Source organism: Zootoca vivipara, chromosome 4 (assembly GCF_965207765.1).
Source record: "Zootoca vivipara chromosome 4, rZooViv2.hap1.1, whole genome shotgun sequence".
Taxonomy (NCBI): domain Eukaryota; kingdom Metazoa; phylum Chordata; class Lepidosauria; order Squamata; family Lacertidae; genus Zootoca; species Zootoca vivipara.
In genome coordinates, this window is record NC_142587.1 from 27,769,558 (window position 1) to 27,792,890 (window position 23,333).

The 23,333-nt window shown below is 43.8% G+C and overlaps 2 protein-coding genes and 1 long non-coding RNA gene across 3 annotated transcripts in view; 1 reads left to right on the forward strand and 2 right to left on the reverse strand.

Annotated features, from left to right (window-relative positions):
- Positions 1-725: 725 nt before the first annotated feature.
- Positions 726-10,151, reverse strand: GPR45 (G protein-coupled receptor 45). The gene is made up of 2 exons (XM_035114972.3): positions 9,924-10,151; positions 726-2,245 (listed from the first exon to the last, which is right to left on the reverse strand). Exon 2 carries the CDS (start codon positions 2,015-2,017, stop codon positions 881-883), a length of 1,137 nt encoding a protein of 378 aa, XP_034970863.2. The 5' UTR covers positions 2,018-2,245; positions 9,924-10,151; the 3' UTR covers positions 726-880.
- A 4,809-nt stretch (positions 10,152-14,960) lies between these two features.
- The window catches only part of MRPS9 (mitochondrial ribosomal protein S9), a 37,447-nt gene continuing 29,074 nt past the window's right edge, over positions 14,961-23,333 (reverse strand). Inside the window, exons 8-11 of the mRNA XM_035115472.3 lie at positions 21,054-21,222; positions 17,774-17,882; positions 16,035-16,204; positions 14,961-15,168 (exon numbers count right to left, since the gene is read on the reverse strand). Of these exons, the coding sequence (XP_034971363.1) occupies positions 15,077-15,168; positions 16,035-16,204; positions 17,774-17,882; positions 21,054-21,222 (540 nt within the window). The 3' untranslated portion in view covers positions 14,961-15,076. The remainder of the gene's footprint in view (positions 15,169-16,034; positions 16,205-17,773; positions 17,883-21,053; positions 21,223-23,333) is intronic.
- LOC148685878 (uncharacterized) lies at positions 16,749-18,001 on the forward strand. Its single transcript, XR_015949491.1, has 2 exons — positions 16,749-16,870; positions 17,366-18,001. It is a non-coding gene; the product is annotated as an uncharacterized LOC148685878 (long non-coding RNA).

Below are 23,333 nucleotides of genomic sequence, written 5' to 3' on the forward strand. Positions count from 1 at the left end.
AATAAATACAGAAACAATTGCAGCCAAAAATATATATATTGGAGAACTGGTTTTCACATTGTAAACAAGATACGTGACATAAAACAGTGTAAGAAAATTAAACATGTAAGAAAATTAAACATCCTCCTGGCAGATGAGCCTCTGGTATTCCACAGCTTGGGTGCCATTCCTGAGGGGTCCTCTCTCCACTAGCCATTGGAAACTTTGTTCACAAAACTGATGGTGGGTGTGGTCCTTCATCAGTATTGCTGCCAGGGAGTTGGGCTCATCTCCTGCAGCCTCCGTGGTCCCAAACTGATCTCTCTCTCTCTCTCTCTCTCTCTCTCTCTCATATACTGTTATTTTTAAGAGAATAAACCTAGAAAGAACAAAATGTGATCTTGCATTTAACAGCACATACATAACCTGGGCTCTTCCATGAAATTAAGTGTTTTCAATCACAACCAACTTTTGCTAGATTGTGCAAAACGATAGATAAAACATGCGGTAAGATTTGTGCCTCATTGTGTTTTGTCGGGCTTCACAATTTGTTGCCGCTTGTCGCTCTTCGCAGGACAAACCTAAATAACATAATGGGGAGTCATGGAGCTAAAATCCAATACCGATTATTTCACTGTGTGCGCTTGGCTGTTGGTGAGAAAATAGAATGATACAGGCAGTATCTTTTATTTGGCAGTGTATTTGGTAAGACCACAACACTTGTTTAACCTGACAATGAGACTAGGTGTGGGAAGTGCTTCAATTTAATGGATAACAAGAACAAAACTCCCCAAGTTTTCTGGGTTACAATCAACACATTAAAGAAAACAACATGGTGCTGTGAGGGCAGTGACGGAAGATACAAGCTGCTCAGTCTTTTTTAAATATTTTTTTATGGTTCCTAAACTGCGGATTGGTGCTCGCTACAGACATATATTGTGCTTGGCCTTATTCTCCTTTTTGTTCGTCCAGGCACTTTGGGGAAGATCTTGAATGTTTTTGGCATGAACTCCAGACAGGCTTCGCGGAACTTCTTGATCCTCCAGCAATAGATGACAGGGTTGAACACAGACTTGAGGTAACTCAGCCATAACACACAGGTACTGGTGATGTAGAAAGAAGGGCTGTAGTAGAAATCTCTGCTAAACACAGACATCAGGCTAAACACCGTGTGCGGAAGCCAGCACAGAGAGAAGCCGACGAAAAGGATGAGGATAGTTGTGAAGGCCCTGGTCTTGAAACTCATGTCGACGTTCACCTGGTGAGGCTTCTGCAGCCCGGTGAGGCCTAGTTTGGTCACCTGACTCAAGCAGACGCTCTCGGTGTGGTTGTGGATCCTGACGGTGTTGCGGCGGACGGTGTTCAGGATGCAAAGGTAAGAGTACAGCATGATGCTGAACGGGATGAAGAAAACGGCCACAAGGAGCATCACGGCGTAGGCTCGGTCTGCAGGACATTCTGTGTAGCCCAGGACACACTGGGGAGCGCGGCTCGGGACTTCTACGAACATCCACCCAACCACTGAAGGGAAGGCGATGCAGAAGGAAAAGGCCCAAGAAACCGCAATCATGACTTTAGCGCGGTGGGGGTTGAGTTTGTCTTGGCGCTGGACGATGATGAGGAATCGGTCGACGCTAATGATCAAGAGTATAGAGACGCCTTCCAAGACAAAGAACCAGTACAGCATGGCAGATATTCGGCAGAAGCGAGCCCCGAAGTTCCAGCTCACCGTCAGAATGGTGACGGCGGTGAAAGGCATGCAGAACAATGACAGCATGATATCCGAGAAAGCCAAGGTAGCTAAAAGCAGGTTGATCGCCGAACGCATGGCTGGTTTCTGGTAGACAATCAGGCAGACGACAGCATTGCCCAAAAACCCAACGGCAATCATGAATAGCATGATCATGGCCAGTAGTATCCTGAGCGGGGTTGGCAGCACTGTGTAACTGGAGTCTGCCAGCCAGGTGCTTGCATTCAGAGCGACAAAGACGTCTGCAGGAGTCTGGTTGCATGCCATTATAGTGCAAAACACCGGCATCCGAGATGCAAAACTCTCTTCCTGCTAACTCAGCAGCGGCTGCCATTTTCCCATCTTATTGGCCATACAAACTCAAAGCAGGTGTTAGTCTGTGGCTGTCTGAAAAAATGTTTCTTCAGCAAGCGTCGACAAAGCAGATTGCAGCAATTTTAGAGAAGCACGAACTTCTGAAGCTCCCAAATAGAAATGTGGCCATTATCAAGTGCGTATCTTCAGAGACAGGTGGCTCTGGGAAATCAGAGAAAAGAAATAGGGTGGTAACTCATCTATTGGTTTTTAGTAATATGTCTACATTGATGGGTTGTTTCCTTTCCATTGAAAAAGTACGGGCAAGGTACTGAATACTCACTATCATACAACAAAGTGCCACTTCTTGGTTTACAACAGCTAGCTTCTATATTAAACTTACATTTAGATATATTACTTTGGTAAGCCATTTATTCAGTGACTGTGAAAACCTTGGAAACTGGTTGCCTGGCCATTTAATAGCTTCCTTCCGGCATGAACCTTAAAACCTTTTTGCTTATAGTATTTCTAAACAGATCGTGAAGCTGAGGCTCCAATACTTTGGCCACCTCATGGGAAGAGAAGACTCCCTGGAAAAGACCCTGATGTTGGGAAAGATTGAGGGCACTAGGAGAAGGGGGCGACAGAGGACAAGATGGTTGGACAGTGTTCTCGAAGCTACGAACATGAGTTTGACCAAACTGCGGGAGGCAGTGGAAGACAGGAGTGCCTGGCGTGCTATGGTCCATGGGGTCACGAAGAGTAGGACATGACTAAACGACTAAACAACAACAACAACAATTTCTAAACAATCTTATTGAAATATTCAAATCAAAATTGCATGGACAAACATTAAGCAAAGGCAAGCTTCCGAGTTGTAACGTGGTTCAGCATTATCTGAAAAATATTGGCACCTTGTGATTACCTCCACAGTGTGTCAATTATATTAGTTTCATTACTGTGGGATCAAGTTTCATGGCTGCTGACAGCTACAGCGAACACATTCTGTACCAGAGGCCTGAACACTGCTGTAACTGCTGATCCCACTCTGTATTCAGAAGTCAATCCCCTTGCTGGGACAGGACTTTCTCCGATACAGGAATCAGCCTGGAAAAAATATATATGCTTAAAATAGCAGCATGAAGCAACCTAAGATGAAGAAGGGAGCATGTTTTGCTCTCTTTCATGTAGAGCAGAGGCTGGTGGCCTGTGACCATACAGATCTTTGCTTGAGTACAACTTCCTTTATGCCTGAACCTTGCCCGTTCTGAATGTGTCCGATGGGAGTCCAACAACCTATAGGGAGCCACAAGTTCCTAACCGCTGTTGCAGAGAATGGATTTCCCTCTCCCTTTCTCTGTACGTGAACAAAGCAGGCACATGAATTAAACACGCACATATGGCTGCCCTAGATGTAACAAATAAATACAAACCAACTGAAACACTTATACCCAGAATTGTATTGCAGCCGCTCAAGTAATGCAGTCTATTCAATAATGCAATTCGGAACATCAGAAATCGGAAGTAACAAAAGCAGGAAAAAGTGCCTTGGAACAGCAGTGTTCCCTTCTGCAGAAACATCAGCTCAGCAATAACAAGATGTTCTTTTTCTGCACAATGTTCTCTCCACAAGCAGCAAACAAGCTTCTGTTCTCCCCTAGGCATGAGCAAGTTCTCTTGTAGGGTCCTAGGCTGCCTTAAAGTACATGTTTGCTCCAAACCCCTTGCCCCCCCTCCCAATATTGCTCTGCTACGATTAAGAAGTTAACACACACACACACACACACACACACACACAAAAATGCAACTCATATGTAGCCCTCGGCTTCCAACACTGCAGGGGGGGCAGTGCATTCACCTGCAGGTTTGGGTTTGCTCAGATGGGTTGATTCCACCCAGGAGTGAGGGACCTTCCTGACAGTAAGAGTTGTTCGACAGTGGAATTTGCTGCCAAGGAGTGTGGTGGAGTCTCCTCCTTTGGAGGTCTTTAAGCGGAGGCTTGACAGCCATCTGCCAGGAATGCTTTGGTGGTGTTTCCTGCTTGGCAGGGGGTTGGACTGGATGGCCTCTCTGTGGCCTCTTCCAACTCTATGATTCTATGACCTTTGGTTCTCCAGAGGTTGCTGAACCACAACTCCCATCATCCCTAGTCACTTGGCCACGCTTTCGAGGGCTGATAGCTGCTACAGTTCAGCAACCTCTGGAGGGCAAAGGTGCCCAGCTCCTGATTCAGCAAAATAACCAGGGGTCAACTGATTCTTGCCTTCATCCACAGGCAGATTTGAGGAATGTTGAGCTAACCCTTCAGAGCAACTGCTGAGTCTGGGTACTGCTTCCTGCAGTTCTCGTTTAGTGTTAACTCTCCCCTCCATGTGCTGTCAGCCTCGTAAAACTCGCCTCATGCAGCAACCATGCGCAGCTATGGAGTTAGAAGCCTGACCCAGAGATGCAATGAGCTACATCTGGCCTGCAGGCTAGCGGTTCACCATCTGCAACATCAAGGAGTGATACATTTCCTGTACATTGCCACCTTTGGTTTTTTGGTTTAGCTCCCCACCACCAACCTCCTGAGGTTTCAGAATATTAACTCTCGGATCGGACCCACAATCTAAGGTGGTAGTGAAAGAAATATAAAATAAAGCCTGTTTCATCATCATCATCCCCCACCATTTGATTTGTTCATCCAGAAGTTTGCTTTAATTTAGTCCCAACAAAAGATACAGTGGTTCCCCCCCTCCCTATTAAATACTTCCCCGAGTCTCTTCTGAAACAACAGAAAGAAGTTTCAAAAAGGGTGTCGTGGAACAACCTACAATCTGTTGTCATTGTAACCCGCTGCCTGTCAGGCCTGGTAGTGAAAAGTTGTCCCATATTTTTTTTTAAAAAAAGAAATTGACACAACAGAGATACATGGGCAATATTTAAATGAGCCACTTAACCTGACAGTTCCGAATTGCTGAAACGAAACATTGGTCTTTAAATAAAACGTGCTTTGTTAAATATTGGACAAAAGCAACGCTTCCAACTTGAACCTTGCGATACGGGCTATCTCTGATCAATGAACTGTCGCAGCAAGGTAGCTCTTTGTGAACGGCACAGAGCTGTGCATGTCATTCTCCCCCACGCAAGGCTTCGGCAGGGCTCCATTAGCCAGTTGACTCGGATCTCTTCAGGCAAAGAAACAGCATTCATATCCGTCTAGGTGTCTCCATGGCAATCCCTTACTTGAAAAGGAGACACGACCTCGGTGGTAAATTAGCGAGCGATCCATCGTAACCAAGGGAGAATAGCGCATATTTGAAGCAAACTGACAACCGGGGGGGGGGATTAGAAAACCAACCTAGAAATGAAAAGAAAAACCACCCTAAAGTAGAAGTTCGACTGGGCTGGATGAGACCGGAACACTTCCAGAAACAAGAACCAACCAGGCAAGGGTAGGTCTCACAATCATAGTCTTATTTTAGTGAGTGGCTTCCCACAATGAGAAGTTTACCTGCAATGTGCAATGTGCAGTCAGTTCTAGCTCAGCAGGAATGGATCTGCCCAATGTTCTTGCATTATTATTATTATTATTATTATTATTATTACACCCCACCCATCTGTCCAACTTTCTTGCATTATTATTATTATTATTATTATTATTATTATTATTATTATTATTATACCCCACACATCTTACTGGGTTGCCAGTAATGTTTTAACGTCAAACATTTAAAAAACACAACTTCCTGATACAGAAGTTTATCAGGCCCTGGACAACCTGGGTCCAAGATACCTTAGCAACCACCTGATCCATTATCTTTCTACAAGATCCCTGGGATTTTCAAGGGAGTCACTGGTAGTGCTTCTTCATGGCTTACGTAGCCACCAGCTGCTGTAAGTTCAGTATTGGCCCTGGAGAATATTAACCACTCTCAATTTTACCCGTGGACTGCCATCTGTCCAGATTTTAATTTGCTCTGATCTAATTTTAAGATGTATTTTAATTAACTGATTGCCTGTTTTTATGTTCTTATGCTCTTTGTATACTGTGTTAGTTTTATGATGTTAGCCGCCCTGAGCCTGGCTCCGGCCGAGGAGGGCGGGGTACAAATAAATTATTTATTATTGTTGTTTAGTCGTTTAGTCATGTCCAACTCTTCGTGACCCCATGGACCAGAGCACGCCAGGCACTCCTGTCTTGCACTGCCTCCTGCAGTTTGGTCAAACTCATGTTTGTAGCTTCGAGAACACTGTCCAGCCATCTCGTCCTCTGTCGTCCCCTTCTCCTTATTAGCCCAATTTTACAAAACTCCTTTCCAGATGAGGTCCAACAGGTCCCTCTCTATTGCATGTTGGGTGGCCCATGGAAGACCTTGGCATTCCAGCACGCTTTTAAATGGAATACTGATTTCATTGATTTAACTCGTTTTCAGTTCCAGTGTGCTGGTCCTACTATATACCACTTAAGAGACAGACGTAATTAAGCAGTATATAAATTGTCTAGATAAATAAATAATCTGCTTTGAGTGCAAAAGGTCCCAGGTTCAATCCTTGGGTGTCTCTAGGTAGGGCTGAGAAAGACTGGTGCCTGAAAGATTGCACAGAAAATCCCTGGTTCAGTCTCAAGCATCTCAGAGTATGACTGGGGAAGAATGCCCTTTCAGTGGTCTACTCAGGAGTAGGTAAACAGGGAGAATGTCAAGTCTCCTCCTTGACAACTTCAGTCTGCATCCTTTGCTGATCTCCTGGCCACTTTATCAAATATTATTAGTCTAACCCAAACGATCTAAGCAAAACGGGGGAACCACCAAACATTGAGTGTGTCCAAAAATCAGTATCCAATGAAGCAGGTTATTTGAAAATGGGGGTGACAGGGAGAAACACCAAGTCTGCGCAATCGAAATGAAAATGAGGCAGTAAATCAGAATGTGGGTCTGACCCTACACTGGGCAAAAGTTAGCATAGGAAAACTTACTCTCAATGGTCTCGCCTGGCATTGGGAAGCTTCTGGTGTCTGTTGCAAGATGAGGGTGTGTGCCCCTTTGTGCCCAGGCAGCTTCCAGTGATGTGATTAATAATAATAATAAATAATTCTAATAATATATTAATATATTATTGTTGTTGTTGTTTCTACCCTGCCCATCTGGCTGGGTTTCCCCAGCCACTCTGGGTGGCTCCCAACAGATTAAAAACAGAATAAAACATCAAACATTAAAAACTTCCCTAAACAGGGCTGCCTTCAGATGTCTTCTAAAAGTCAGATAGTTGTTTATTTCCTTGACATCTGACAGGAGGGCGTTCTACAGGGCAGACGCCACTACCTAGAAGGCCCTCTGTCTGGTTCCCTGTAACCTCACTTCTCACAATGAGGGAACCATCAGAAGGCCCTCTGCGCTGGACCTCAGTGTCTGGGCTGAACGATGGGGGTGGAGACGCTCCTTCAGGTATACTGGGCCGAGGCCATTAGGGCTTTAACACCCTTCAACACCAACACTTTGAATTCTGCTCGGAAACGTACTGGGAGCCAGTATATGTCTTTCAAGACCAGTGTTATATGGTCCCAGCGGCCGCTCCCAGTCACCAGTCTTGCTGCCGCATTCTGGATTAGTTGCACTTTCCGGGTCACTTTCAAAGGTAGCCCCACGTAGAGCACATTGCCGTAGACCAAGCGGGAGATAACTAGAGCATGCTAGTGACTGAGATGTACTTCGGGAAAGGGTCGTTTTTGGAAAGTTGTGGAGGAGGTGGGCTGTCATGGTGTTAACTAGTGCCAGATTTGCAAGGCCTCCCTGAGAGATGCTAAGCTGGTGCATTGGACTACATGGTTGGCCCATCCTTAGGAAACAGAAGCTGAATGAACTGTAGGTTTTTGGAGAGAAAGGCTTAGGGTAGGCCAGAATTGCACCACACCCTGTAATGACAGTTCCCAGGAATCCCTAGGAGAAGAAAGAACAACTCCTAAACTGGCTTAAGTCTGAAGCACAGATTTACCCAAATACTGTGCAGGAGCTCTGTGAAATAATTGGCGCAGTTAAGAGGCCAGCCTGCTAGGTTACTAGGCTGTGAAGGAAGTTGAGTATCTAGTTTTTTAACTAAAGGCATTTTAAGAGATGACGCCAAGCTGGAAGATGTTTTAGAGAGATCCACTTCAAACAGGAGTAGGAAACAGCTGTTCCATCTGTTATTGCCCCTGTGAGGCTCAGCTGTTTTGTAAAAATATTAGGAACTTGGGGCGGCAGAAAAGGAGAAAGAAGCAAAGTTTTGAGCACCGAAAATGGAAAGGTTTCAAAACTCTGGAAATCTGGTCAATAAATAGACAGGACACACGTAAATATGAAATAAACAGAAAGACAAAAACATCAAACTGCTGCATTATTATCATTATTTTGCAGATGAGGCAATTCTCCTGAGACTTAAGAGCCTATATGTTATACAAACGAGGGAAAGTGTGTTCAATAAAGAGTGTACCAGTTATTGGGGGGGGGGAGGTAACTGCTTAACCCAGGGGTTCCCAACTTGGTGCCCACATGGAACTCCTGTGGCATCAATGAAAGGTCTCAGTAAATTTTCCCTCAAAAATCCCTCATCCATTTGAGGCTTACCTCTCTCCACAGTCTATTTTCCAGTAATCATTTTCTTCTCGGTTAGGGTCCAACCTTTGAAGCAAACTCCAGTGGGGGGATAGTGCCTCATCAAACAGAGAGCAAGCCTCTAAACTGTGGGTAAGTTAGGAAGACTCAGAACTTCTGGCCTACACATTCCTTTCACTCTCAAAATTTATTCCTCTTCAGTTTGGCTCAAGAAGCATTACTAACAGCAAACAGCACGTATTAAGGAAAGCTAATTTGAGAAAACACAGAAAGATCATTATCTCTGCGTCCAGAACAATAAATATCAAGGTATTGTGTGGTCACTTATTTTTCTATGTTACAAAATTTTCGGTTTTTTTAAAATACTTTTCCTAATTGCAGATGTACTAGAATCATAGACTCACAGTATCGAAGAATTGGAAGGGACCACGAGGGTCATCAAGTCCAACCCCCTGCAATGCAGGAATATTTTGACAATGTGGGAATCCCAGCCAAAGCATCCATGACAGACGGCCATCCAACCTCTGCTTAAAAACTTCCAAGGAAGGAGAGAAAACGGGAACCACTGCAATATCAAACAGGGTTTCCCCACAAGGGACTGTTGGCTTTCCAACCGAGCCATCATTTTAGCGAAGTTCCCACTCTCATTAAAATTTTTGACCATATGTATCCCTTCATCATCATGACCCTGCATACAAGCACTGTTCCCTTACCAGCTTTGGGCCCTTGTTTCTACGCTGCACATGCCGAAGTGCAATTTGAAAAAGAAAAAGAAAAGATGATGAGGCAGAAAATTAAGTGCTGGCTAGTTACATAATGCGGACCGTTTAGCTTCCTCTCTTGCACACCTCGCTTACCGTAGCATTTTACCGTAGCAACTCAGAACACACAGGCCGATTTAGTGGTCGTGGTGGAGGAGTATTAGGAAAAATCCCTATCAAGAGAGACAGGTTGCTGCCAAGAAAACCGGCAGGATAGCGAAGCGCACCGTCAGAGCTCCCAGACAGACCAAACTGCTGCACCTTGGCGCTAGACAGCTACTGCAGGCAGCGCCATGCAAACAGCCCGCCCGGGCTTCAGTTTCTTGCAGCACCGGGGATGCACGGCTCCCCCCTCCCCCCCCAGCCGCCTTCCTCTCTCTTTTCTGCTATGCATGATGATCCCCGGCTGCTGAGAGTTTAATTCAGGCCAGATGAACACGCATAGTTAAAGGGCGGCAGGAGGTTTCTCCACTCCCCGCAAACCCTTTAAAAAAATAATTAAAAAAATAATAAAAACCCGGTAGCTCGCCCCTCCAGACAACGCGTGCGCGCATCCGAGCCACATACCTTGTTTCCGCTGCAAGGAAGCGGACAGCCGCGGAGAGGCGAGCGCTGCGCCCTGCCGGCTGCGCCCCCGGCGCTCTCCATCCAGCGCACACTGCGCTCCCGCCGAGCGCCCATCCGCGCCCAAACGGCTCCAGGGCTCGGAGGCGGCAGAGGACGAAGGGGAAAGCGCCCCCTCTACAGGCGCTCCCCCGCCGTCCACAACCGACGAGCGAGGGCCCGCTCTTTTTCGGAAACAAAAATAGATACATGTCTTTATACCGCCAAGCATTCCCATCCCCAGCTGGGTTTTTTTTTTTTTTTTTTTTTTTACAAAAGAACAAATCTTACAAGATGGAGCAAGCTTCTTTTCTCCAGCTCCGGAGGGTCGGACTCAACCAGTCTTCAAGTTACCAGAAAGGAGATTGCGACTAAATCTCAGGAAGAACTTTCTGACGGTAAGTCAGAACTGTTCCACAATGGAGAACACATACATTCCCTCCAGAAGTGGTGGGCTCTGCTTCATTGGAAGTGCTACGGTTGGATGGCCATCTGTCATAGATGCTTTAGTTGAGATTTCTGCATTGCAGCGGGTTGGACTAGATGACCCTGGGCCCCAGTTCTCTCTTGTGGCTCCTAGAAGTTGTCAGCATGTGATAGTGACTGGCCACAGCCCAGGAAACGTCTTTGACTGGCCGGCTAAACCTGCATGCGAAGGCAAGCTCCAGCGGATTGAGTGGAGGAGACCAATAGCGGGTCCAACAGTCAATAACAGGGGTCTGCAAGGCTTACCGGGCATGGGCTGGATCACTCCCACAGAGATCCTCCATGGGCTGGACTGGAAATTGCACCTGCACATGTCTGTGGCGCTGGAATTCACTTCTGTGCACGCCCAGACGCCGGAAACCGCACCTGCAAAGCAGTTTCTGGCATCTGGGCATGCACAGAAGCGATTTCCAGAGGCGCAGAAGAGAGCCCCAAAGAGAGTTGTGCCTGTTTAGCGCAGCGCGCGGGGACTTGCCAAGCGGGCGGCTCATGGGCCGGTTAAGCGACCCTCGTGGGCCTCTTCTGGTTGCCGACCTCTGGTCAAGAAGGTGCTTTTTGGCTTGTTCCCCTGGGAAGGTAGCCCATCTAGGAGAAGGAAAACTCTGGTCCTAAACCTCCGCTGCCTTGTGGGATATCTTTGGGAGAAGAAAAGGCTAAGGAGTGAGCCCTTCACAAATCCAGAGTGGAGTCCCTTGGACAGTTGGGTGGTGCTTTGTACACCTCCCTTCTGGCAACTCCTGAAACCCAGCTGGTGCCAAACATATTGCTCTGCTTTCCTTTGGACCACATCAGTGAGGTCTTGTTGCCTGGGCAGCGGCCCAGGACTTCCATACACAGTGCCCAAGTTTGTGTCCCAGGGAGGTCACTTCAGTGCTGCTAACGCAACTGTTTCACTCCACAGATGAATGCCTTTTCACACCCACCGACAGCATAACTGAAGGACTGGCATCCTGCAGTCATAGAATCCTGGAATGGTAGAACTGGAAGGGATCCCAAGGGTCATCTAGTCTTAACTTCCTGCAATGCATAAATCTTTTGTGTGATGTGAGGCTCAAACCCATGACCCTGAGACCAAGAGCCTCCCGATCTACCAACTGAGTTATCAGTGAAGAGAAAACTATGTGGCTCGTATGGAACATTTCCCCATTTCCCTCTCCCTCTCCTTACCAGCCACCAATAAATAAAAAGCAATGAAGTGAGTAAATGGAACTAAAGACAACAAAAACTACATCTGCAGAACATTTAGAGCCACTCCCAAAGCACAGAGAGTAGGGAGCTTACATCTGTATGTAAACTGTAATTGTGCCACTTTCTTCTTGACATTACCATCTTCATAAAACATAATAGACTGCTAATTATCCACTGGAATGAAAGTCAAGCTTCAAGAGCAAACATTTAAAAGCAATAATAATTAGTCTCCCCATGACTACTGACCACCTTCTTTGGTGATCACTCATAACCAAGTAAGATTGTCTTCCATGAATACAGTCTTAACAGTGAGTCCGGAAGTAACTGTGGAGGCCACAGTGGGGACATAGATTTCCGGGCAGGAATTGATTCCTCTTGGCTTGTTTCTCCTTTTCGTCCCGAGTTCGTGCTTCTTCAAAGTCCATTATGCCTTTGGTAAAGGCTCCCCAACTGGGAGTGATCGCAGGCCAGTGTTTCCCAATTTTCTGTGCTTATAAATGCATTTTTTAAAAAAGATTTGCCTTGAGAGCGTATTTAAATCTCTTTTGTAGTCAACCAGTATTTTGCTTTCCATTCTACTGACTTACCTTACAGGGTTCTTGCTAGTGCTACGCTAGCGATAATCTACAAGCAGGTTTGTCCACACTATCAGGAATACTGCAGTTTTTCTGTGTCCATCCCACCTTGAGACAGGCTGCAGCCGCTCCAGAACCCTGCAGTGATTGTTGAGTGGAATACCTGGACATGCAGCTACTGTATTACCTTTATGCCGAGGGAATGGCACTGGCTACTGACTAGTCACAGGGCCATGTCAATGTTTACTAACATTATAAAGCCCACAAAAATGTAATCATCCCAATACAGACTTCTAAGATCACCCAGGGAAATGTTACTCATGGCACCACTCTACAGAACGTAGGATGACAATTCTAAAATAGGCACTTTCTGCTGCTGCTACACCACTTTGGAATGCCTTTCACTCTGCCATACGCGAAGCAACAATTATTTGCTTCAGATATCTTCAGATGTATCTGTTTGTGCCAGCTTTCCCTGAACTCTGAATCAATATGCTTCTGTTTTGATATTAAGTGTTTTTATGTTGATTCATACTGTTGCACACCACTTGGAAATGTTTAAAACATTAAGCTGTTTTGAAATACTTTTAAATTTAATTCAATAAATGCAATATTCTAAGAAGAAAAACTTTTTTTAAAAAAGATGGAAGAGTAAAGCTAAAGGCACCATACAGGTGTCAAGCCTGTGATACTCTTTCATTCTTCTGAAAATCCACTTTTTGTGGTCTCGTCTCATCGATGTAAGGCAGGAAAACAGGACGATAATGATTGGATGATGCCGTTGTGTGGATACCTCATAAAAAGTAAGTGAAGAATGGCAATTCCACTCTAAACATGTGGCGTGGAAGCTTCTTCCTCACAATGGTCAGAAAAAGGTTGTGTTCCAGCTGGCTTCTCTGCAAAATCTTCTGGTGCAAATTAAAATTTCAACGGTTGGGTGTTCTTTGGTTTGGTTCAGACATGCTGGTCTAAATAGCTTGTCATATATTGGTGGTGCTGGCGTCTCAGAGAGGAATGCCTGATTTCCTCTTTTCAGAACCTGCTTTTCTCTTGCACCTTTAAGTACATTATTTACATAGGCAGCTGCTGTCTCTGGGCATCCTTACAGGAGACGCAACAACAACAAAACGAAACTGGTTACCCATAATGCAATATCCAGTTTCTTTTCTTGCAACTACTGCAATGTCACCGGTATAGGCCACAGTTCCATGATGCTGGGGCTGCTACCCAGCCTTTCACAGGTTAGGTGGCTCTATAGAAGGCCACTGTCCATAGAAAAGCTGGTAATTGAATTTATCAACACTGTTTCAGAATCCTAGAATTGTAGAGTTGGAAGGGACCCTGAGGATCATCCAGTCCAACCCCCTGCAATGCAGGACTGTGCAGCCGTCCCATACGGGGATCGAACTGGCAACCTTGGCGTGATCAGCATAACACTCTAACCAACTGAGCTATCCAAGATGTTATTTACAACGGTAAGAGATAATGATCATGCAGTGCACCAATACAGAGACATGTTATTTACCTACTGCCTAGATTCACAGTATCTGTTCCTGTATAGCTCACACAATTATTCCTCTATCCTCAGTGGGTCTTTGACATTAACGTAGGTCTCCCACAGCATTCCTCCCTTCCCAAATAATAATTGTTAGGGCTAGTAATTAAGATAATCATAGTACATTAACTGTATGATAATTGCATAAATCTGCATACGAATAAAATAATTCTGTAGAGAGGGAAAAAAGCATTCCTCAGTTTTAGATAATGCATACAGGTGCTGAAGCACAAATTATTTTAGAGAAGATGTCTCTTAAGATGCTATCTGCTTCCTGGGTTTTTTGTAATGGCTTGTATTAAACACAGGCTGCCTGATTAACAGGGACAAATTGATTACTCTTAACCAATCAACTAATTATTGCAACCCTCATAATGTTCAAGCAATTAAAAACCCTCCAAATTAGTGACCTTCCTTACACAGTTAGTATTGTGTAAAACAGCCTGGGCTCTAACAATAACTGAGCTCATGATTTAAATAGTTTCAAAAGTATGTGTGTGTTATAAAGTCTGATGCAATTCTACACAATCTCCACATTTCCTTATTTTTGCCCCCTTTGGAAACCTATGTAATTTTGTAAGGTGGACTGTAAACAGCTCCATCTTGTGGTAAGAAGGTTGTATTGACAGCCAGAATTAAATTAAATTTTTAAAACTGATTACCGGTAAAATAGTTTGTGTGTGGATTAAAAGCTGCAAAGAAGGTATACCTTTGATTGGTGTTTTTATGTAATTAATGACACATTTTTCATGCATCACAGTGACCTGGGGCATCACAGATTCTAAATATGACTTGCATATGATGACAGAACATAGACCAACCATGCTGTCTTCAGAAAGAGGATTCCTAATAGTTTCACCAAGGAAGAAATAATTCATTGTCCTGCTTTTTCATACTGAAGGCTCAACACCTCTGTACCTTCTGCTTTAACAACAAATGGCAGAGCTCTTGAAGAGCAACTCACATTGCCTCCCTATTTGTCCTACATCTGCTGCCTTGTTCTGTAATTCCTTCCATGTCTAGCTGCCTCTATTCTATTCCGCTCTATTCTGTCCCCACGTTTATTAAAGTTAGTTCCTGCTGCTCATTCAGTAGGAAAGCAACTTTGACATCAAGCAAGTTTAAGACCTCCAACTGATGTATTTTTGTTTTGTCCTTTTCGTAAAAGAAGAAAAAACATGGATGGGAATTGGGGGGTGGGTGGGAGAGAAACATTTTAATTACAAATATATAGATATATATTTACACGTATCCATATGTCTAAAATTTATCCATCACAACAGCTGCAATGCACTTTTGCTTCACTTCTGAATTTAGCGCTTCTGCCAGGTGAACTTTTTGCGGGCTCCTGCTTGGCCGGGCTTCTTCCGCTCTCTGACACGTGGATCAACTGTTAGGAGCCCAGCTGCAGGGGTGAGAGAAAGGTTAGAAGAAGTTCAGTCACGGTGCTTCTATACTGCACTCAGAACAGCAGCTGAACTTGGGAGAAGAAAACGAGAAGGTGCAGGTTGAAGCTCAGAGGGATGAGATAAGCTAATGGTTACGTTTCCGAGCACAATTCACAGTGTTGGTGCTGACCTTTAAAGCCTAAAACGGCCTCGGCCCAGTATGCCTGAAGGAGTGCCTCCACCTCCATCGCTCTGCCCGGACACTGAGGTCCAGTGCCGAGGGCCTTCTGGCGGTTCCCCCGCTGCGAGAAGCCAAGTTACAGGGAACCAGTCAGAGGGCCTTCTCGGTAGTGGCACCCACAAGATGTCAAAGAAAAAAACATCTACCAGACTTTTAGAAGACATCTGAAGGCAGCCCTGCTTAGGGAAGCTTTTAATGTTTAACAGACCATTGTATTTAAATATTTTGTTGGAAGCCGCCCAGAGTGGCTGGGTAAACCCAGCCAGATGGGCGGGGTATAAATAATAAATTATTATGGTGAGATTGTACACTTTTAAGAATATGAAGTACGACCACTTTTCATGAGTGGGTTTCATAAGAGTTGCAGCCAATGGATTCCATGCCTCAAGGAATAGATTTCTGTTCAGGCAGCAAGATGTCCCCTTTTTCTCCCTCCCCATCTGTTTCCCGGATGGTTGGGGGACCTTCTGGAGCAATTTGGGGGGGTGGGTTACAAAGGGATTGCTGGGGGTGGAAGAGGAAATAAGGGTGAAGTCCTGCTGTGTGAATGGATGTCCACTTAAGCAATGCTGGATTCAGCCCAAACGTTTCTAAGGCAAAACACACCATGAGCCAGGGCAACTTTCTTCTTCATGATTATACCTTGCCTCATGGACTCCACCTCGTTTTCGGTGACGAAGCTACACAATGCTCTTGCGGAAGCTAAGCGGATCGCTCCGGCCTGTGCTGCTCTTCCTCCCCCAGAAACAGAGCAGACCATGTCGTGCTTCTCCAAGCGATCGAGAAACTGGAAGGGGAACATCAGCTGCTCTCTGAAAAACATACAAATGCATCCAGCATTATTGGCTCATGTAGTCCAGTTGTAACACCAGCAATCAGGGAGACAGGTGGAAATGATCTAGATCAGTGGTTCCCGATCTTTCCCCACAAAATTGTGGAGGGTCTGGGTGGACCGCTTGATTATTATTATTTGCCTGTAGTATCAACTGTAATGCTAGTGCTAGATGCTGCATGGTTTATAATTGCATTTTTATCCCTCCTTTCACTATTCCCCAGCCACTCTGGGCGGCTTCCAACAAAATATTTAAATACAATGGTCTGTTAAACATTAAAAGCTTCCCTAAAAAAGGGCTGCCTTCAGATGTCTTCTAAAAGCCTTGTAGCTGAATTTTAGGGAATATATGTATTCCCTAAAATTCAGCTTGCCTTTAATGGCAAACATAGTATGATTGCCATTAACATGACGTTAATATAAAACTATGTCAAATGAAAACTCCCAAGGCAAATATCTTAAACAGGCTCATTTGCAAAGGAAGAAAGATAACCAACATGACCCTCTGTCTCTCTCTTTTGCAGATCCACAGACAACAAACAAAGGAGTTTTGTTAAGCTTCTGGAAGGCTGCATTTGGCTGGGTGGGGAACAACTTATGCAGGCCTCTAAAGATCAGTTTCCAATAAGAAAACTGCAGCCTTCTTGTGAGTTTAAATGCATTAACCTAGCCTTAGTTACAAACAGGATGCCTTTGGTCCAACCTGGTAGGGCTCTTGCATAAATGGCACCCAGAAGACTCCTCTGTTCCAATCTGTGCCCAAGATTAACTAGACGAGGTGCATTGTATCTCTGAAATCCTGCCTTGATAAATGGATTTGCATCACCACTCTCTCACATTGCATGGAACATTTTCTGAAGTGGAACAATCCACTTGGTGATAAAATGAACAAACACAAAGCTTCAGATCAGTTTCAAGGTGGCCACAGGATTCAGACTTGTACAGTATTAGGTGCTACGACAAAATGAGACCATGCAGACTTTCTATCCAGTTTGAGTGCAAAAAACAAAAATAGAAGGTGATAGAAGGAAATAGTTTAGCCCAGGAGAGAAACCTTTTTTTTCATTTTTAATATATTTATGCCACTCGTTCAGCCATAGTCTAATTGTTTACAAATGCTTTTGACTTTGGTGTTTTTCAGTGCAATCCTGCACCCAGGTTTTATCAGGTGGCATGGAAGAGTCTCCAGGTCAGATCTCTTTAGTCCATCATCTTCCTGGAAGTCCTCTTGATGGCCGGTGTTCAACTCAAGACATTTGTGACTTTGGTTAAACAATGGCAAGAAATAAGGCGCTCCCAATTTTTTTTTAAGTATTGATGGTAGGGTGGTGTGCACATGTAATACAACCTCCATCTTTAAACAAAAACGAAAACTGAAGAAACTAAGAAACCTATTCAATTCATATCACTACTTTCCTCTCGAAGTCACCCAGGGCAGCAGTTTTTGCTAAGATCAGACTCGCTATAGTCTTTGTTTCAGCAACATACCTCCTTGAATTTTTTAAAATAAAATAACTAACTACAGTGAACACTGACTTAGTTCACTCACCTGTCCTGCAACACTGGAAAGTAAAGTGTATAATTATCTCCATTTATAGTAATTTTCCCACTTCCATTGTCATAAACCTTAACGGTTGCTTGTGCTGTCTTTCTCCGGCCTTGAAAAAAATAACACATGTTTATATTTAGCATCTCAAAAAATCATACGTGACATGCTTATCATGGGAAAATCCTAGGAAAAGTGAAATTCTCTCATAATAAACATTATTTATTCCAAGTTCATCACACAGCATTCTTTCCTGCCCAACTGCAGTACTGCCCATGTTTCTTTTTCCTATGAAGCAAAGTTTCTATTTGTAATGTAACAAAAGCTATTTTATCCATCCTAGGGCCCAATACTGATTTAGTTGCCTAAATTTGTTCCGGAATGGGAAACAACAAAGACTCCATTTCATAGCCAATAAATAGGGACTGTTATTCTAGGTATTGGCCACTGAGTGGGTTCTGATGCTCCCTGTTTATATGTGGTTGCTAAAATGATACCAAGGAAATTTGCATTATTATTATTATTTATTATTTAGCTGCTGAGAAACCCAAGTGGTATGCCTAAGCCCTGAGATTAGTATTATTGTCTTACGGCAGAGACACTAGCATCTTTCAACAGCAAAGGCTTTATACACATAATCTCACTCCATCCGCGCAAGTAGTTGATATAAAAATACTGAAAAGATTTGAATAAATTGAAAAAAGGGATAAACAGCAAGAACAAAAATGTCTCACCCCATTAAAGAAAAATGGGACATGGTGGATAAAATATTCATATTGCCGCCATTGCTATGAATATTTTTTTTTCCTCCAGCAGAGGGAAGCATACTCTGAGAATTCAAAATGGCAGCCAGCATCTTCAACAGAGAAACTGGATTTTGATAAGATAAATAGTTAGTTAGATCCAGACCTATATAACATACACGGAGAATTATTCATTAATAGTGACCCAAAACTCTGTTTAAGCATAAATACTTAGCAGCTCGTCTCATTTACTTCAAATGAAATAAGATATGCTTAAAGCCATAGGACTTCAGATAAAGTGATTTTTAAGGTTAGCTCAAAGTTTTTAGGGCAGTGAGATTTCCCCAGCTGTTGATTATTGTTGATTAATTTCTGTTTGATTTTACAGTTTTTAAAACTGTCGTAAGCAGCATTGAGAACCTCAAATGCAATGGAATGGTAGGATATAAGTATTTTAAATAATAAGTATGAAGAAGTGATGGACCTGAACCGTCTTGTTGCGAACTAGGAAGAACGTTTATCAATGAAGAAACAGCACATTAGCACAATCAATGGCTGTGTTCATACATTGTGGTAATTTATAGCTAATGCTTTACTATGAATGTGAAGATGCACAGACAACACCCTTCCGCTAGGGTGAAAAGGAGCACCAAACCACAATCCCTGACAGCATTACTTCCAAATTAGGGATCGTGGTTTGTTCAACTCCAAACCAACCCTGATTTGAAGCCAAGCTTTTTCTTGGCTTCAGATCATCGTTTGGAGTCAAACAAACACAGCTTGTTACAATCCCCAGTTCAGATGTATTGTTAAATTAGAGATTGTGGTACGTTGCTCTTGGTATGGGATGAGCAATGTAGGAGCAATCTCTGTGTTCACAGTAAAACAGTAACTGCGGCTTACGGTACTATGGCGTGTGAACAGGTCATACATGGGACTATGTCTATGTTTTTAAGACTGCAATACCATATTCACTTTCCTGGGAGTAAGTCCCACTGAACTCAGGTACAAATTGTTTTGATCATGCCCATTATGCATTTAGGGATGTAAGAAAATAAAATGATGCAATCTACTACTGATACAGAGAATGCTTTCAAAAACGAATTCCTTACTATTCTGTAGAGGTTTCAGATAATCTTTACACATAGGATACTGAAAATCTTTAAACAAAAGATTATGCTTTTCAACAAATACCCGTATTTGTTTGATTAAGTCTCTTTGGTATGAAAGTATCACCAGCATGCTTAGAAGATTCAGCCATAGTCTATCATCTTTCTCAGCATAAATAAACAGTAATATTAAATGGAAGAACTAACACACACACACACACAAGCTCAGAATCTTATCAATCTGAGTCACTGTGGTGTTGTGAAAACTGGGTTAACAACAGGTGAAATTTGAACAGCTTTGCTTGTTAAGAAAATAAGGTACTGAACTAGCCCAAATGAACTGTCAGGTTAAAAAAAACCCCATAAATGAGAAACACTGCTTAATAGATACAGTCACAATGCACTGTATTCTTTTACCATTAAACCAGGTGTGAATACAACCTGTGTGTTTACTCAGAAGTAAAGCCCAGTGACTTCAATGGGACTACTATGTGCCATTTTCCCGCATACGCCTGCCTAATTGTTATTTGCCCACCCAAGGAAAGCTGCTAATGGGTCCTTATGCCCTAGCAAAACAGTTTCATGAAACAAGTACGACAACATAAGGCTCTAGTTCACATTTCACCACAAATCTTGGGGCAGCATTCCTTGGTTCAATGTCATAGGGGAATAGGAAGTTGCCTTATGATCCATCTTGCATGGACCTCTGGTCCACCTTACACAGTATTGTCTACGCGTTGATTGGCAGCTGCCCTTCAGAGCTTACCTTCCAAGTCCTGGACTGCAGAATCTGGGACCGGGAGCCGTGTGACACGGGAAGTTGCGTTGACGTAACTTCCGGTGTCGTTTTGTTCTTCTATGGGCACCAAAAATGGCCGCCGGCGGCTTCAAAAGTCGCTTTTACGCATGTCAGGAAGTGCGTCGACGCAACTTCCAGTGTCGCTCTGCCCATCTATGGGCACCAAAAATGGCCACCGCCGACACAGGAAGTTGCGTCTATACACTTCTGGACATGCGTAGATGCGACTTTTGAAGCCGCCGGCGGCCATTTTTGGTGCCCATAGAAGGGAAAAATCAGAAAGAAAAAAATGGCCGCCGGCAGGAGAAAATAACGGAGAAAAACGGGAGACGAAGTGATACGGGGGACCACCGGGAAAAGGTACGAAGGTGATATGGGGGTTTCCCGGGGAAAACGGGGTACTTGGCAGCTATGCCTTCAGAGTTTAAGACAAGAGGTGCTCACAGCACTATCCGGAAATGCTGGGGAATTTGAACCTGTGTCCTTCTGTACACAACGCAAATGCTCTAGCCCTGAGCCATGGCCCTTTCCATGAGTAGACAACCAATAAAATACTAGAACGTATTTGATTTCTCAGGTCTACCAAGAACTACCCCTCTCTCTACAAAGGAAAAACAAGAACAAAAAGTTACCTTCTGCGGTACTGAAGGCCAGGCCCTGCTCATCATACTGTAGGGGTTCTATGTTCTGCTTTTTGGATTGTACAGGTAATTGTTTGCGGAATTTTTGCACATAATCATCTTCAATCTCATGGCATGGCATTGCTACCAGTTTTTCTAGCAGTTGAATACACCGTGAATACTGTAGACAATAGAAAAATATCATTAAGGGGTAGGGGTGCAAGTGTAATTGCATTTGCCAACAACTTCTATTTTTACATGCTTGATCTTTCCAGTTCTGCTCTTATTGATAACTTTTGACAGGATGACACTTCTGCATTTGCATGCTGCTTTCAAAACAACATGCAGATGTATCATTTCCTATGCGAATAAAGATACCCAATCCTTTTTTTTTAACCCTAGCAACAAATGAATCCAGAATTCAAAAAAATAAATACAACCAACCTCTTTATAAGACGGGATTACCACATTAAAATGAAGTTCATCTTAATTTTCAAAGAAATATTGTGCAGGCCTCAAAACAGAATCCAATTCTTTGATGAAGAGTGGCAAGAGGTAAGCTTCCCGACTCACTTCAAACAAGTTGGTATGTACATTTAAATGGAAATAATTTTATTTTCCTAAACGCCACTTCTTAGGTGATTATATTTCGTAATACATACGGAAAATGTGCATCTACGCCACTGGCTGTTCAGTCGGGAGTTACTTTAAATGTTTATAATTTTCTTTTTAAACCAAACAATCAAGCTTCTTAAAAATTCAAGAGATACTTGACTTAAAGGGCAACCTCTTGAAATAAATTATCCTTTGCTACTGTGTGCTTCGCTCCCTACATCTTGAACATGTGATTAGAAAGTAAAACGCCGCACTGCTAGTACATGGTCTTGTTACGAAGGCTTATCTGAAGGCAACAAGAAATTTAAGAAGCAGCTGTAAGTCTTTCACACACTGGCACACATTTTTTGTGTCAATGATGAATGCTGTATTGATGACCAAGATCTTAAATACCTGTTGCCACAAGGAATAAAGAACATAATTAATGGGGGCGGGGCAGAAGAGAGCAACAGAGGTGACATAATGGAGATGCAGGTAATTCTTTGTACGGAGTACCTGACCAGGTAATTTTATTACAAGTAATCCAACTGGCAGACGTAGCAGTATTTGTTTGGCATAAGCCCTCTTCACTTGTTCCTCTCCACACAATTATAATCACATGGAGAGAGCACATGGGGCTGCAGCCACTGCCTTTGGGGTCACACACCATCCTTGCCCCTTCCTGCTGTCTACATGTTTTGGAGAATGTTGTTAAACAGAAGCCTGCTGAATGCCCATAAACACTTCCCACCAAGCGGGGAGAGCCTGAGGGCGCGGCAGGCTTTCCCTTTACAAACACCCCCTCTAAAGTGGGGAGCAGTGGGGAAGGCAGGACCAGCAGGGGACCCGATAGTGGGGTCAGGGGTGCAGCCCTGCACGCTCTCTTCACACAACTACCATCACGCGGAGAATAACAAATGAAAATGCCATCCCAGGGTCCCCAAAATATTCTGCATATTACACACTTACACACACACACACACTGTTGGACATTTGTTTAACACCACCACAACATGCATGGGATTATATAGAGCCATTATTATTTTGTTTCTGCAGTGTTCTTGTTGATTTAATGTTTCTCTTAATAAAGAAACTCTTCATTATGGAGTTCCCTGCTGCACCAACACTGGGAGAAGTAAAGTGCCTTCCAGGTCTCTAACCTTTAGGTAGTACTGCCCCCCCACCTTGCTTTTAAGCTTCCAAGTCAGCAGGCAGCAGGGAAGCTCACAGCATAGGCAAACAGTGGCTCTCCAGACGTTTGGGACTACAATTCTCATCATCCCTGACCCCTGGTCCTGTTAGCTAGGGATGATGGGAATTGTAGTCCCAAACACCTGGAGGGCCAGAATTTACCTATGCCTGCTTTAAGAGCTTATTTTGGGATTTAGGAAACCAACCACACCCTCTCTGCATATTCCCTGCTTCCACAAACCTTGAAGCCTGTTGCCAGAGTGGCCAGGCTCATGGGAGATAAAGCAGTGAGAAGTACAGTGACGAGCCAATCCTCCCGTTTTCCAAATAACAGAGTTCGTTTAAGGAAAACAAATAGTGATTAAGAAGAATGCATATTAAAATTAAAACAAACTTAGGATCTAGCTAGCCTTACACTTTGAGCAAGCTAGGAAGTTCAGTCTGGAATATGCATGACTCTTTGAGATGTTTCAATGAAGCCAAAGGGGGGGAAAAACACCTTAGGTG